The sequence below is a fragment of the Pelecanus crispus genome, chromosome 2 (assembly GCF_030463565.1).
Source record: "Pelecanus crispus isolate bPelCri1 chromosome 2, bPelCri1.pri, whole genome shotgun sequence".
Taxonomy (NCBI): Eukaryota; Metazoa; Chordata; class Aves; order Pelecaniformes; family Pelecanidae; genus Pelecanus; species Pelecanus crispus.
Window position 1 is genome coordinate 19,033,074 of NC_134644.1, and position 17,421 is coordinate 19,050,494.

Here is a 17,421-nt window from a genome sequence, read left to right on the forward strand (position 1 = left end):
AGTGAGACCTCTAAAATGTAAGGCACCAACATTTTATAGCAAGTGGGTACATCTGCTAGATTCTCAAAAAAAATTCTCAAGAGCTTTTGACAACTTATTTTCCCTTTTACAGGGAATTGTTGTCTGGCTGGAGGAAAAAAAGTCCAGGTCCAACGACCAGTTATGCACAAAAACTGTTACTGTTGACTCAATGAAACAGAATACAGACAGGCTTTTCTTTTCATGGAAGAAAGCTTCTCATAGCTCCCTCCACTTTGAAAGAAACAATTTTTATTCTTACATTTTCACATTTGGATACTCTGCTGCTCACCCTGTGGTGATATGTTCTGTATTACAGAGGAGCTGTTGATATCCTCAGGTTTGAGCTATACTGATGCTCTGCCCTAATTTCCAACATTGTTAGACAGCACTGGCATAAAACCATCAGTTTGAAGTCAAATCACAAAGTAGCCTCAGATTTGAACTGGAAAGCCTGAAGCAGGTATATATTGCAACAGGACAAGCCACAGCTTGTTGAGACACTGATCCACATCTCCTTGAGACCCTCCACTGACTTTGGCACTTGCTGGCCCAGCCCTTAATCCTATAATAATCCCATCCTGTAGCAAATGCTGCAGAAAATGGTCTAGATGCTTCTGAAGGTAAGCTATTAAACTGAGATATTAACAAAAATATTTGTATAGTAAGTTTCACACTAGCCTCCCTGAGTATAATCTGTAACCTTGATTACAGCTGTTACCTTATCACTGGAAGCTAGAAGAGGAGAAGAAGTTTAAAGGATGGAATTTAAGAAAATGGTCTCTCACCCACTCACCAGCTCCTCCTGCCCCATGCTTGCCCTGCCTTAATACACCTCTTAGCTGTGCTGATGCCACCCATTCAACTAAAGCACAGCAATTTCAGAGTAACAGGGATTTTAGCTCTTTTTCCCCTTCTTACAAATCATTAAGAAGATTCACAGCCATTGAGTTCCTTAAAACTCCTAATGAGGAAAAGAGGAAGGAGAAAGAAGGAAATCCGTTTAGCCAGTATATTTGAAGTCAAACTGAAATAAAAATGTGAGCTTACGAAGCAAACAGAGGGTGTTCCACAGAAGAGGCTCACACACAAGCAGGAAGAGCGTGCCACCAAATGCTCCATTACAAAGCGAAGATGTTGAAAATCACATGAGAAGCTCTTTGAGAAAAATAAAACTATTTGAAAATAGAAACTACTCATATGCAATCTACAGAACCACAGTTGAAAAATATATTGCTTTTTAAGAGTAAGAATAAGTGTTTCTACCTGGGAAGTGATAATGAAGAACAGACTCACTTTTTTCAAGTGCAACCCTCCCCTCCAAGCTGTCCTGTACTAACTACTGCCTTTGAAATAGATGTGTTCACACGTATTTGCTTGTTCTAAAAGCACACAGACCTCAGTGAGTATAGTCTTTTAAACCTAGCTCCCATACCCAATGCAGGAAGACACTGAGCAAATTGTTAAATAGCCTTATCTGCCTGTGAGCCAGGCCAACTTATGCCATTCACACAAGCTGCTACTGAAGCAGTGCCCTGTATGGACTCCTAGCGCAAACATGCCACACTGCAATCAGCACAGCCCAAAGCCAGCGTGTGCAGCTATAGGATTCACCTTGCTTCAACAGGGCTTCATCTGGTGCAATTGCACACAGCTGGGAGCAAAGCTGTCAGGAGAGAAACACTCATTAGGATGACAAAGTTGAGGAGTATTATAATGCTGAAACTTTCCACAGCCTCTGCAGTGCAAAACTTGTCATTACTGGAGGCAACATTTAGTCTTCACAAAAGCTTACAAAGAGTACTACTACTCAGCATAAAGGTGAAGAGTCATCTTTATTTAGTAGGATTTTAAATCAGATTAAATGCCTTGTCACAAAGCAGAAAGAGTACACAGGAAAATTCTACTGAAGAACTTGTGAACAATTTCCAGATACTTTGCTTAGTTGTTGAGATAACTTACTGCAGGCCTGTCAGGTAGCGATTTTCTTGCCCCCCTTTGGATTTACTCACATTCAGAAAAAAGAAAACATCCATAAACATTCTCAAGAAAACATTCACAAGGATGAGTTGGCTCTGAAACTCTCATTATTTTTCACCCAGTATCAGATCAGTAGGGTGCCAATTCTAGCCCACCTTTGGCTTCTTCAGGTATAACATAACAAGAAAGCTTGAATGCCCATTCTGAAAATTTCAAATTCACTGAGCAATGGTATTTTGAAGCTTTTTTGTCTTCTTAGCATTGGCTTTGACATCAGATTTCTTATGCATTTATTAGCAAGTGCAAAAAGTTAAAAGGTTGCTCTTCTAGAGCACCCCCCCACCTTACCTGACAGTCCTCCCTCTAGTCTTTCAGCAGCTGCAGACAAAAGGCTCCTTCTGTAATACTGCAATGGTTACCTATTCTCTTCTGCAGCACTATGACAGCTAAAAGCCCACTTTCTTCTTTCAAGTCTAGTATTTTATGTACTTGAAAATAATTTGTCAATAATTTTCTCTGTAAAGAAGTACTTCATACCTGTCAGAAAGAGACTGCTGACTGAACCTTCCAGAGAACCTAAGCTCCTCAAACAGCTGCAGGATGAGCTTTCAAAACACTACCCAGGTTACATGCTTTTGAAATACCCCTCAGATTTGCTCAGCCTATTGGAGGGAATTCTCTATTTTCCTTTCTTTCCCAACACATCCAAGGCTGGATATTCATAACCCACGGATCCAGCAAGTTTGTCCTAGCTGTCCAGTAGATCACAGAATGGCTGGGGTTGGAAGGGACCTCTGGAGATCATCTAGTCCAACCCTACTGCTAAAGCTGATTGACCTAGAGCAGGTTGCATAGGATCACATCCAGGCAGATTTTTAATATCTCCAGAGAAGGAGACTCTACAACCTCTCTGGGCAGCCTGTTCCAGTGCTCTGTCACCCTCAAAGCAAAGAAGTTTTTCCTCATGTTCAAATGAAACTCCCTGTCTTTCAGTTTGTGCCTGTTGCCCCTTATCCTGTCACTGGGCACCACTGAAGAATCTGGCCCCATCCTTCTGACACCCAACCTTAAGATATTTGTAAGCATTGATAAGATTCCCCTCTCAGTCTCCTCTTCTCCAGGCTAAACATACCCAGGTCTCTCAACCTTTCCTCATAAGAGAGATGCTTCAGTCCCCCAATTATCTTCACAGCCCTCTGTTGGACTCTCTCCAGTAGTTCCTTGTCTTTCTTGAACTGGGGAGCCCAGAACTGGACACAGTACTCCAGATGTGGCCTCACCAGGGCAGAATAGAGGGGGAGTCTTCCTAATGCACCCCAGGATACCACTGGCCTTCTTGGCCACAAGGGCACATTGCTGGCTCATGGTTAGCTTGTTGTGCACCAGGACTTGCAGGTCTTTCTCCACAGGTCAGGAGACCTTTCCAGCAGGTCAACCCCTAACCAGTACTGGTACATGGGGTTATTCCTCCCTAGGTGCAGGACCCTACACTTGCCTTTGTTGAACTTCATTAGGTTGCTCTCCACCCAACTCTCTAGCCTGTCCAGGTCTCACTGAACGGCAGCACAACCTTCTGGTTTATCAGCCACTCCTCCCAGTTTTGTATCATCAGCAGAACTTGCCGAGGGTACACTCTGTCCCTTCATCCAGGTCACCGATGAATAAGCTGAACAAGACTGGACCCAGTACTGGCCCCTGGGGAACACCACTAGCTACAGGCCTCCAACTAGACCCTGCGCAGCTGATCACAAACCTCTGAGCTCTGCCATTCAGCCAGTTCTCAATCCATCTCACTGTCCGCTCATTAACCCACACGTCCTGAGCTTACCTATGAGGATGTTATGGGATACAGTGTCAAAAGCCTTGCTAAAGTCAAGGTAGACAACATCCACTGCTCTCACCTCCTCCACCCAGCCAGTCATGCCACCATAGAAGGCTACCAGATTGGTCAAGCGTGACTTCCCCTTGGTGGATCCATGTTGACTACTCCTGATAACCTTTTTCTGCACAGGCTTAGACATGACATCCAGAATGAGCTGTTCCATCACCGTTCCAGGGATGGAGGTGAGGCTGACCAGCCTGTAGTTTCCTGGGTCCTCCTTCTTGCCCTTTTTGAAGACTGGAGTGACACTGGCTTTCCTCCAGTCCTCAGGCACCTCTCCTGTTCTCCATGACCATTCAAAGATGATGGAAAGTGGCTTAGCAATAACATCTGCCAGCTCCCTCAAGCACTCATGGATGCATCCCATGGGGGGCCCATGGATTTGTGGGTGTCCAGTTTGCCTAAATGATCTCTAGCCTGATCCTCCTCAACCAAGGGACAGTCTTCCTTTTTCCAGACTTTCCTACCTCCAGGGTCTGGGATTCTCAAGGGCCAGCCTTAGCAGTAAAGACTGAAGCAAAGAAGGCATTCAGTAACTCAGTAACTTTTCTGTATCCTGTCACCAGGGCATCCACATCAGTGGGCCCACATTTTCCCTAGTCTTCCTTTTGCTACTGATATACCTGAAGAAGCCCTTCTTGTTGTCCTTGACATCCCTTGCCAGATTTAATTCCAAGTGGACCTTACCCTTCCTCACCACATCCCTGCACACTCTTACAACACCCCCATATTCCTCCCAAGTGGCCTGTCCCTTTTTCCACATTCCACAAACTTCCTGCTTCCATTTGTGTTTTGCCAGAAGCTCCTTGCTCATCCATGCAGGTCTCCTGCCCCCTTTGCTTGATTTCTTACTCATAGGGATGCATCAATCTTGAGCTTGGAGCAAATGCTGCTTGAATATTAACCAGCTCTCTTGGACCCCCCTATCTTCTAGAGCCCATATCCCATGGGATTCCTCCAAGTAGGTCCTTGAAGAGGCCAAAGTCAGCTCTCTTAAGTCCAGGGTTGTAATCCTACTTATTGTCCTGCTTCCTCCACACAGGATACTGAACTCCACCATCTCATAGTCACTGCAGCCAAGGCTGCCCACCACCTTCACATCCCCAACCAGTCCTTGTTTGTTTGTTAGTACAAGATCGAGCAGCACACCTCTCCTCATTGGCTTCCCCACCACCTGTGTCAAAAAGTTATCATCAATGCTCTGCAGAAACCTCCTGGACTGTGTGTGCCTGGCTGTGTTGTCTTTCCAGCAGATATCAGGGTGGTTGAAGCCCCCCATGAGAACCAGGGCCTGTGATCATAAGGCCACTTTCAGCTGTCTGTAGAAGGCCTCATTAACTTCCTCTTCCTCATCAGGTGGCCTGCAGTAAACACCCACAATAGTGTCATCCATATTAGCCTGCCCCTTAATTCTTAAGCTCTCAACTCATTCTTCATCCACCCCTAGGCAGAGCTCAATACATTCCAGTTGCTCTCTCACATAAAGACCAACTCCACCACCTTGCCTTGCTGGCCCGTCTTTCCTAAAAAGTACGTAGCCATCCATGACAGCATTCCAGTTATGCGAGATATCCCACCATGTCTCTAACTGCAACAAGATCACAGCCCTGTGACTGCACACAGATATCTAATTCTTCCTGTTTATTCTCCACGCTGTGTGCGTTGGTGTACAGGCATTTCAGAGAGCAAATTGAGCATACATGTTTCCCAGGAGGAGTGCAAGAGGATCCACCATAGCTATATACACAGCCTTGAAGTGATCGGCCTTCTGGTTGTTACAAGTCATTTTAATGCTGGCATGTCAAACTTCAGTGTTCTTCATTAAGGAGAGCCACAAGCTCTATTGATTCAGGAAGACAGTATTTCAATGGTTTGTATTTAACATTTTCAGTGAAACCACAAGGAGTAGAAAGGGTCTGGAGCATAAGTCTTACGAGGAGCAGCTGAGGGAACTGGGATTGTTTAGTCTGGAGGAGGCTCAGGGGAGACCTTATCGCTCTCTACAACTACCTGAAAGGAGGTTGTAGTGAGATAGGTGTTGGTCTCTTCTCCTAAGTAGCTAGCGATACGACAAGAGGAAATGGCCTCAAGTTGCACCAGGGGAGGTTTAGATTGGATATTAGGAGAAATTTCTTCACGGAAAGAGTGGTCAAGCATCGGAACAGGCTGTCCAGAGAGGTGGTGGAGTCCCCATCCCTGAAAGTGTTCAAAAAATGTATAGATGTGGCACTTTGGGACATGGTTTAGTAGGCATGGTGGTGTTGGGTTGATGATTGGAATGATGATCTTGGAGGTCTTTTCCAACCTTAATGATCCCTAGTTTTACTTTCATTAAAAAATAATCCAGCCACCAAGCCAGGAAACATGAAATTAATTATTACTCTACCCTTAATTGGTTTAGTGGTGTTCTTGGTAGTGACGATCTTAAAGGTCTGTCCTGGTTTCAGCTGGGATGGAGTTAATTTTCTTCCTAGTAGCAGGCATAGTGCTGTGGTTTGGATTTAGTAGGAGAAGAATGTTGATAACACGCTGATGTTTTTAGTTGTTGCTGAGTACTGCTTATGCTTGTCAAGGACTTTTCAGTGTCCCATGCTCTGCCAGGTGCACAAGAAACTGGGAGGAGGCACAGCCAGAATAGTTGATCCAAACTGACCAAAGTGCTATTCCATACCATATGACATCATGCTCAGTATATAAGCCATGGGGAGTTGGCTGGGAGGCAGTGACCACTGCTCAGGAACTGTCTGGGTATCGGTTGGCGGGTGGCGAGCAATTGCATTGTATGTCACTTGCTTTGTATATTATTATTACTACTATTATTATATTGTTATTATTATCACTACTATTTTACTTTATTTCAATTATTAAACTGTTCTTATCTCAACCCAGCAGTGTTTTGCACTCTTACTCTTCCAATTCTCTCCCCTATCCCACCGGAGCAGGGGGAATAAGCGAGTGGCTTATTAACTTAACATGGTGTTTAGTTGCTGGCTGGGGCTAAACCACGACAAGGTCTTTTCCAGCCTAAACAATTTATGATTCTATGAAATTCAATTTTAAAAAGGCTACACTTTTCTGTTGAGGCCAATCTGCTAGAGACAATACACCAGCCATAGCCGATGTACACTAAACTTCCAGACAATCTCTTTGACTAAGTCAAGAATACTGTTGAGTTTAAAGTAGCAGCATGCAATTCTTAAACAATTAGATAATTATCTTCATACAGATTAAAATCTGACAGAAGAAGAATGGAAGGCAAACTCAAAACACAATGGGCCAGAAGATGGGGGAATACAGCATGAAGTAAGAGACTCAAGAGAAGGGCACCAGTTTCCAGAACATACCAATTAGCCTACCCATAAAAAAACCCCCACCTTCCACAACAGAAGGTACAGAGAGTAGGGGCTGAGGGGCAGGGGAAGAAATAGGACTGGAGGAACTAACACAATCAAAATGTAACCATGTGTCAATTTTTAACAGCATTGTCACCTGTATCCACACCATCTCAAACACAGACTTGGGCAGATTGGTTCTATTCTTTAGCGTGTATCTAGAAGACTGAAGTTACTCATGCTTCCATACTTCTGTGAAATATTTTGAGACTTGTACTGAGAACAAATAATAATTATTTCCAGCTTCGCTTTTAATTGGGCAAGTGGTAAGAGCACTGAAAAAAGGGTTTCAAAGTCTTAAATGAAATCGTAAAGTTATAACATACAACGGACTTTGTGAAAATTCTGTCTTAATTCATTGTGGCATAATTAGATGTTGCAGCTTTAAACCGTGTGAATGATGACATATCACCAGATTTGTTGCAACACTGACAGAACAAGACAAAGCTGAAATTTGCTATTGTGTTTTACTTACATTGCCTTATGTTTAAGCTGCCTCTGTAAAAAACAAGTATGCTAGATTTGTTATTGAAACAGGTATGGTTTAACTTCCATGATTCTCTGTTTGCCTAGATAAGTCACTTTAAGAAGTGGCTTTTGGCACTGTGCCATAGACACCAAGTCCAAGTAAATCCTTATTACACAGATCACTGACCTGAATGTACTGATACTCTTACAATCTTGCCCGTTGTCCTGGTTTCGGCTGGGATAGAGTTAGTTTTCTTCCTAGTAGCAGGCATAGTGCTGTGTTTTGGATTTAGTAGGAGAAGAATGTTGATAACACACTGATGTTTTTAGTTGTTGCCGAGTACTGCTTATGCTAGTCAAGGACTTTTCAGCTTCCCATGCTCTGCCAGGTGCACAAGAAACTGGGAGGGGGCACAGCCAGAATAGTTGACCCAAACTGACCAAAGGGCTATTCCATACCATATGACATCATGCTCAGTATATAAACTGGGGGGGGTTGGCCGGGGAGCAGCGACGGCTGCTCGGGAACTGTCTGGGTATCGGTCGGCGGGTGGTGAGCAATTGCATTGTGCGTCACTTGCTTTGTATATTATTATTGTTATTATCATTATTATATTGTTATTATTATTATTTTACTTTATTTTATTTCAATTATTAAACTGTTCTTATCTCAACCCAGGAGTGTTTCTCACTCTTACTCCTCCGATTCTCTCCCCCATCCCATCAGGGTAGGAGGAGTGAGCGAGCGGCTGCGTGGTGCTTAGTTGCTGGCTGGGGCTAAACCACGACACCCATTAATCCAGCTGTCAGGCAAGCTCATTAAGTCTCAGACACGAAGCATACACAATGTTAGTTGAGAAGTCACACAGCTTTCAAAATGGCCATTTAAAAACTTCTACCATTACCTTTCCTCAAAAACAATGGAAAAACTATTTCTGTTTCTCTGAGACTTGATACCAAAACCAAAACTATGTTCCTTTAAGGTAGGGGAAAAAAAAAACACATACAAAAGGCAACTTAACCAGCTGACTCCCGTTTCTTAAACACATTAAGCCAGTTAATTTGTGCAACGGTTTCTTCTTTAGAAACTGTTTCAGAAGTTTTGCCCTGTTGCATTTCAACTTGTAGCTGTAATTTTAAGCCGGATTTAAACAACTGCAAGCATTATATTACAACCTTATGAACACATTACCTGTAACATGACTCCTGTTTCTTAAACACATTAAGCCAGTTAATTTGTGCAATGGTTTCTTCTTTAGAAACTGTTTCAGAAGTTTTGCCCTGTTGCATTTCAACTTGTAGCTGTAATTTTAAGCCGGATTTAAACAACAGCAAGCATTATATTACAACCTTATGAACACATTACCTGTAACATAACTGTTATTACCAAAACATTCTCACAATGATATTGCCGAATAAAAATCACCACATTGATTTTTATGCAGCTGTGACATCACTAGGTTTGCCACTTGTCAGAGATTTTACATGTTTAAATATAGATATTCCCTTCATGAACTTGAGCCTCAGAAAACTTGAAAGTTTCACAAACCCATCTTGTATTCTGTATGTATTAGAGAAACCATGATTAAAACAGCATGGGTTTTGATTGTGGATTATTTTTTTTATTTCAGATCAGATGACAGAGCTGGATTACCAGCTCTCCATGCAGTGTGACAATCCACAGCTACATCAGGATGAATCAGTACACATTAGTTGTTCCTTTTATTAATGAAAAGGCCGAAACTAGATTTGTTTGGGGGAGTTGTTTAAATACTCTCCTTTTTTCAGGAAGGGGCTTCCTTCAGCAGCTCAAAAAGCCTGTAGACTAGGACTAAACATGCAGCTTCCCCAGTGTAACTTTGTTTTGTACCTCAAAAGCAAAATAAAACAAAATCCAGCCTAATGAGGTGGCAAGCCCAGAAGTCACAAGTGTTAGCAGGAAGTTACTCAGCACCAAAACAATGGAAAAGATGGACTTACACATAATTTATTATTCCTACCTTCCAAATATTTAGAGACTTTCTCCATTCGAACTGCCATATGGTAAAGGGAATGAACAGAAAGATGCAACATTTAGCTTTAAAATCATTTACAGAAAACAAGCCCCAAAAAATCTGGAGTTATGACTATTAGTAGTATAAAGGAAGTTATTTGTCCGAACCTGAGGTTAGGTCAGATCCTCTGTTCTTTTTATCTTCTACTATTTCATAGAATGGGCCTATTACTTGTAGTAATTCTTCAACTTTGTCCGTCATTGGCATACTCTCAAGAATCTGTACAAGTCCAAAATATGAAGCATCTTATGAAACAGCATTTCAATGATTCATTCATTTCAACTGATTTTAGAAACTGCTGGTCATTGTAAAACTCAGTAACATTTCACCAAGTCACTTAACACATTATTCTGATTTTTAAACTTTTTTTATTAAAGGAAAATAACATAAAACTAATTTACCAAATAAGAATCTTAACTAGCTGTATTAACTTTTTTAGGTGAAGGGAAAATGGGAGAGCTAATGCATTTGCCAACACTAAAGGACAGTCTCAGTAAACCTTGGAATCCATTATTTCAGCAATTTCAAACTAAACCAACTCAAAGTTCAACAGGCTGCTGTTATCTGATGCAATTTATTTTATAGAGAAGTCTTCCTACAGAGAAAATGAAACTGAATGACTTTTTTTCTTAGAGAATTCTTCATATTTGTCAAACCCTAACATCTCCAATGGAATGTAAGGAGCAGATCAAAAGTGCCCTACTGGGTCTATCTAAACCCAAACAAAAGGCACAGAACACAGCAAAACTGGAACAGTACAAAGACATAAACAGAAGAGCAAACTCCAACCAAGTTCTGCTCTTGAAATCATTTGGAGCTCTTCCTTTGATAAAGATTTCTTCATTTCAAGTTACAAAACCAATACATTTGATCATCTCATAGGAATGCAAAATCTTAAATCTAAAATAGATTAAACAGAAGAGATTCAATAATTGAATATTTTTTAAAAGCATATGATATTATTGCCCCGTTCTAGTTTAAGTCCTTTCAACCAAGCTTTTTACCGATAGCTTTGTTCCTCTTCCGTCCTCTACTTTTTTTATTATTTTTTAAAAAGGGCAATAGCTTGTGGAAAAGACTCAGGTAGAAGCAAACTAACAGCTACAGTACACCTCCTCCTCCAGAAGAGCACCAAGAAAGCAACAGATGGAGGTACAAGTTGCCACAGATCATGCTGCACAAAAGCACCAAGCCTGTCACTAAGCAGCAGAAAGCAAAAGCTACAGCATACTTCACAAAGCAGAAGCTCCAGGCAGGCTAGCAGGTAACAAGTCAAAACTTGCAAGCCAGTCAAGGATACCAAGACGCAATGATCCTATCAAACTGCAGTTTCATTGCCATTTCTCTGATCTATTCAGTGTATATTATTCATTCCATATTTGCTAGAGAGAAATGCTCAGTGCTCAGATACAGAGCTGGATATGAACCAGACAGGACAGTTTTGTGGGGTTTTTGTTTTGGGGTTTTCTTTCTTTGGTTTTTTTTTTTAACTTCAATAGCATCGAGAGAAACAAGAAACCTATTCTAGAACAACACTTGTATTTGCTATGTACTTACTTCTATAGTCTGCACTGTAAACACATGCATTTCTATGATGCCTGCACATAACTGCTCTTCACCTATTCCAAACAGACCTCAAAATACTCTCTGCAACTTGGAGCAATTCTTAGAATCTTACCGCAGTTTCTGTTAAAGTAAGAGTTTTGTAACTGCTAGCTTTTAGGTGAGCAAGAAAAGAGAAAATACTTCCACAAACAAAATCAACTGCTTACTTATATAGCTACTAGGCATAATATGCAATCTTAAAATCTGAAAGTGCGAAATAAGTTATTATGTATCCTGAATGACTGTTTTCTGTGGATGTCAGATAATTCATATATGAAGACTCTTGTTTTCAATTAGAAACACCATATAGTGTTAACACTTTATGTTAAGATATCACTCATTTCTAATATATAACAAAACAATGTATCTGAAGTGTAAATAAATTAAAGAGTATTGCAATATAAAATTTCAGAAATACTACCTGGAAGATAAATTAACCTTAAACAAAATGCACCTGAGCTCAGATACATCTTAGCTAAGACTAATACATGTTCGGTCATCTCCCACCAGCACCTCAAAACCTCACCCAGACACATTCCTCAACAGCTGCAATTTTCAAGGCTACCACATGAAGGGGGGAAAGAAAAAAAAAAAAAAACCACACCAAATAAGTTTACAATAAAAGTATCTTGTGACAGGGTCATCTGATGCATGTATCACCCAAACACAGTGTACAAATGCTAGGGACATGCCCCTGGGGCAGGGGCTGAATATGGCAATCTTACACACCCTTAAACACAGTTCTGTGTTATCAGTATACGTGGGGTTTTGCCCCCTTAGACCTATGCAGCAACAGTGGAATGCCCACAGTTAACAGCACAAGGATTAGTGCAGTATATGCTGATAGAACAACCCAGTGGATCCATTTGAAATGCACTTCCATAGACATTTCAAGTAGAATCAATCGAGTTGGAAAAGCTGAAGCTAGTATTTCAAATGTGCGAGCTGAAACAGCACCAAAGCAAACAGATTCCCCAGTTTCAAAGCTGAGCAAGGCAAGAAGTCATTTGCTCTCCAATCCATACATGTAATCTGCATAGAGGCAGAACATTTGTGCTTCATTAATGTCAAGTAAGTAGCCTTCCTCGCAGGAGGCTTACTACATTTTTTTTTTTTAGGACAAACATTGCACTTAGTTTTAGTATCTGGACCAATTACTGCACTAAAAAAAAAAATTAGGTACTCTACTGAAGTATTAACACATTTTGAATCCAAGATTTGAAATGAAGCACTAAATCTTGTGGCACGCATTCAAAAGGAATTATTAACATTTAGTGGGATATTTACCAAATGAGTAATATTTGGCCTTCTATGTTTTCTGGAGTTGTTTATTTTTCATTTTAAAGCAGCTACAGTAATACTAGCACAAACTAAATTACCAAAATTACAGATAGAAAAAAGAACAGTAGTCAGACTCCAGCTCCTTGCCTAGTAAAAGTTTTTGTTATATCAAGCATTAAACACGTTAAGAGTTCGATGTCAAGATAGTGGCCTAGGAGAAAAGCAAGTGTATTCAGAGTAGAACTTACATTTTCTCTCCTTGATGTTAACCTCATTATAATAATAGATAACAATTATACTTTTATCCTGACTGACAGTAAGTAATCTTTAAACTAGAAGGGACACCCAGAAGAGCTTCAAGTGAAAAGACTGTAGTGAAAAGGGTTAGTTAATAAACAACAAGAAACTTTAATTCTGAATGTTTACTTTAGTTAATGCTCCAATTCCTGCTTAATATAGTAACCATGAGCGTTTTTAAGTTACACATCTATTCCAAAAAAGACAGGCCAAATTACTCAATTCTAACTGTTTGACTACAACTACAATACACCAGGAATATTTTCCTGACAAGTACAGAAAATTCAGGTTACTGAGTTCTTCTTGAAAATCAAAGATGGTTAAGTTTACATATTTGATTATATTCATGACTCCAGTCATGAGAGTGAGACTCTTGCTCCTGAAGCGCTTCTGTTTTTTTTGCTTTCCAAGATAAGAATCACACCTCTCAAGTCCGAGAACTGAGGCAGTTTGCAGTGCGTCAGCTTTTCTTCTGTTACACTTTAAGTTCCACTGTTTTCCCCACTGCCCCCTTTACCATGATTTCAATATTTCACTTTCATTAGCTCTGTCATTTAAGCTTCAGAGAAACATGAGAGGTCTAGCTGATATGAAGACAAGCCAAATTCTACAGCTTTGGAAGGAACAACATCATTTTCTTCTCCCCATTTCAGTGTAGTACTGAAATGTAACAGTTCACACAGGGAGTAATTTGGAGCTCATTTGGAGCTTTGACAGTAGCAGTCAGCAAGAGCCTCCTCATGTTCCCTAACTTATTTCTGGAATGTTTGTTCTAGAAGATCCCTTCCACTCATTAGTAGACTTACCTTTTTCATTTCTTCAACATAGGCTATCATAGCTTCTTCTTTGGACATGTCACCCAAGGCACTCCAAGCATCCCTAGGAAAGAAAGTCACATACATCTTCAGTATCTTCAGGGCCTATGGGATTTTTTTCAGCCTGGCCTTAAGTAGGTCAGTTATGTAATGCCTAAAGTTTCTCCGATACAAATAAAATGCAACAACAACTCACAACTTTTTTTTTTAAAGTCCAAATACATAATTTGTTAGAATAATCGCATAGTGGTATATCAACAAAGAAGCAACAAACTGAACAGCCTGGGGACTGAAGCGTTCCCCACTGACCAGCTATGATCTTCTACCCAGTAAGTTGTTAACAAGCCCAGATGAGAGACACTCACATATCCCTTTTGATTAGGTTGATTTTTTTTTTCTTTTTAAGATCCTCTGCTGCAGAAAAACAGTAGGCACAGATATTTTAGTCAGCACTTACAAACAGTTGTCAGCAAGTTAGAACAGGCTACAAGAAAAATCTGTCCTTTTTGAGTTTAGCAACTGAGGAAAGACACATGAACTTAGTAGGCAAATAGTTTAATCATTGCCCCCAGTTACCACAGCAGCTACTTACGACCTAAAAATCCTCCCCCTCTCCAACTCTGCAAGACAGAAACCTCCAATCAAATTTATCAGTGTTGCACAAGGAGTCCATCAGAACACAGACTGGAATAAAACATTTCCTTACTCAGTCTCACACTTGATTTGACACTGTCCCTTCCCCTTGATAGAGTATTTGTCCAACTTACAGCAAAACCCCAAGGTTGGTGGCTCACATTCCAGCTACAACCAACCAGGTGGGTGGAAGCTTACTGCCCTAGTTCTCTGCAAAGATACCCCCTTCACCCTGACTTGGGAGGAAGGAAGGTGGTGGGGGGCGGGGGGGAGCGGGGAGGGAAGTCAAAGGAATAATTTCACAGATCGCAAGAAGACCATGACCATGAAGATCGCAATAATACTGGTTCTTCACGACAAATCATTATTAAAATGTAATAAGCAAAGGATTCACATGGCTTTTCAAAAAGATCTTTGCAATTTGGTGAATCAGAAATCTTCCCAGCACAAGGAAAATACAGACAGCATGAAGCCCTGCCACTGAGCAGACAAACCAGAAAGATACACAAACCAGACCTCTCCCCAAGAGCTTGAGGCTATATCAATGGCTGTCAATGAGCACTTATTTACTTCAGGCTCACATCACACATTAAAACTTGAGAAGGAAGAATTCCAGACACTCATCCACAACACTCATTCTGCAGAGCACCTACAATTTCATTCTACAACATGGGATAAACACCGCAGAGGTACCACGATGGTGCTTGCCCAAGAGAAACCTGCCCACCTGCAGAACCCAAGGGAAAAAGTTGTAAGTTATCTGAGCTAGAAAGTCAGAACACAAGACAGAAAACAAATTCAAGCATCAAAGGTTGTGAATGTTCATTTTTGAACAGAGAAGTAAACTCACTAAACTCTTTCTCCAAGTGCCACTCTTCTAAACATGTCCACTCCAAGTATTGAGAAAACCCAAAACAATAACTCATGAAAAGTTACCATTTATATCTACCAATTGGATCCCAAAATCCAGGTCGTGGAACATTACAGGGTCCTTGTGTTGCTTGCTTATAAAAGCTATAGAACTTGAGCATCATTTCATTCGTTGGCTGGAATGAACCTAGTGAAAGCATTTTAGAATACAATTAAATTGTAATCAAGAATATTAGTAAGTATTTTACAAGCTTAGTATTTCTGTGAGAAAATAGCCTACATTTTGTTACAGCCTGATTGATAGCAGTACAATTTAAGTCAACAGAGAACACCTTTACTTTACCTACCATGAACCAGCACCACTGACAATATTTACTTTATAAACAGCAAGTTTCAGATTGAGTTTGAGGGACTATAACCTTTAGTACTCCTAAAGTCAGACTCCACAATTAGAATTAAAAAAAAGAGAATAGTAAGTAATATAAAGCAAGCGTCCTTTCGCTCAGTTTTAAAGGGACAAGTTTAGCTCCCAGTAAACAAAGTATCTTGCAAGTCACTTTACAGTTACAAACAGTAACTTAGTGAAAGGCTTCAGAACTTTAAAAAAACCCCAAACAAACCCAAACACAACAACCACAAAACACAGCCTTCCGCACTGTTTTTGTTTACTTTGGGTATTTGACAGCACTTTCAGTAAGCTTCACTCTTTCTCCTATTTTTGTTTGCTCTTCTTCATTTGTGGAACACGCTTTTGTAGAGGTAGGAAATGCAAATACAAAACTGTAACAGCTGGCAGGGAAGATTCATAACCAATCCATTAGGTCAAACACTTTGAGGTGTGATTCTAGTCATTAGGAGAAATTTACAGTGACCTTTACCTTAGTACCTCAACAAACCCAGTTTTACTTACACCAGAATTAACGATGTACGTAATAACCATTTTTTTTGTTTTATTACTCTTATAAAAAAAGATACAGTGTTAACTCTTTCAGCAGAGGGAACCCGTGGTAACAGCTCCGAAGCCGCCAAACCAACTTCAGGATTTCAGGGAGGCGGAGACCCTTCCCCGGCGATCCCCGCGCCGCGGGGAGCTGACAGGCCCCCTCCTCCCGACGCCTGACGGAGGAACTTCTGCCGCGGGCTCGGCAGCCCCCAAGCCGCCGTTTCTGCAGGAGCGGCGGGCGGCAGCACCCGGACCCAGGTTTCCAGCCGCCGCCTGCTGCCGCCGCCCGGCCCGGGGCGGCTGAGGGCGGGCGGGCGGGCGGCCCTACTGCCCCGGCCCAGCCACCCGGCGGGCCGCGCCGCCGCCCCTGCGCTGGGAGCGCTTGCCCCGCAGGAAGCGGCCGCCGGCGGCAGAGGGGCCTCGCCTCCCCCCGCCCTCCGGGCCCTGCCCGCCTCGCAGGTGCCAGCGGGCGGCCAGGCCCCGCGCCGGTGCCACCGGGCTTCCCCCCGCCGCCCCCCAGGCCGCACTTACCATTTTTGGGCAGGCTCTGGATCACCTTCACGGCCGCCTCGAACCTGGTGGCGTGCACGGAGCCGGTCTCCGCCATGTCCCCGTCCCCTCCCCTCACCGCCTGCTGCTCGGCCGCCGGGCCGCGTCCAGCGGGGCAGGCTCAGCTCAGCCTCGCTCGTCGCGGCGCCTGCAGCCGACTGCACGGGAGAGGGGCTGAGAGGCGCCGGGCCCTACGCAGCCACCGCCCGGCGGCAGCGGGGCGGGGTACCAGGCCCCCGCCCCGATCCTCCCGCTCCGGCAGGGCTGGGCACAACCCGCCCAGCACCTCGGACCAGCCTCGCCTCGCAGGCCGAGCGCGGCCCGCAGCGACCCACCCCTACCTTCGGCCCGGCTTCAGGCGCCCATGTTATGTCCCCCACGGCGACGCCCGTCCCCTCCCCTCGCACCGCCCCGAGGCCGCCATGGGCACGCCGGGAAGCGTAGTCCGCCCGCCGCGCCCCTCGGCCGCCCCGCCGCACGGCCGGGCCCCACACGGCCGTCCCCGCCCAGCGCCTTCTCTTCCTCCCGCCGCCGCCGCCGCCGCAGGCCGCTGCCTCTCCGGAGCCCCTCGCAGCGAGGGGCGGGGGCTGCGCGGAGGCGGCCGGCTGGCCCCGGCGGGCAGGCTGAGGCCGAG

The 17,421-nt window shown here is 43.0% G+C and overlaps 1 protein-coding gene across 1 annotated transcript in view; it reads right to left on the reverse strand.

Annotated features, from left to right (window-relative positions):
- ACBD5 (acyl-CoA binding domain containing 5) overlaps positions 1 to 16,845 on the reverse strand; it is a 36,065-nt gene extending 19,220 nt beyond the window's left edge. The window contains exons 1-4 of the mRNA XM_075704729.1: positions 16,770 to 16,845; positions 15,362 to 15,482; positions 13,784 to 13,856; positions 9,902 to 10,013 (exon numbers count right to left, since the gene is read on the reverse strand). Of these exons, the coding sequence (XP_075560844.1) occupies positions 9,902 to 10,013; positions 13,784 to 13,856; positions 15,362 to 15,482; positions 16,770 to 16,845 (382 nt within the window). The remainder of the gene's footprint in view (positions 1 to 9,901; positions 10,014 to 13,783; positions 13,857 to 15,361; positions 15,483 to 16,769) is intronic.
- Positions 16,846 to 17,421: the final 576 nt, after the last annotated feature.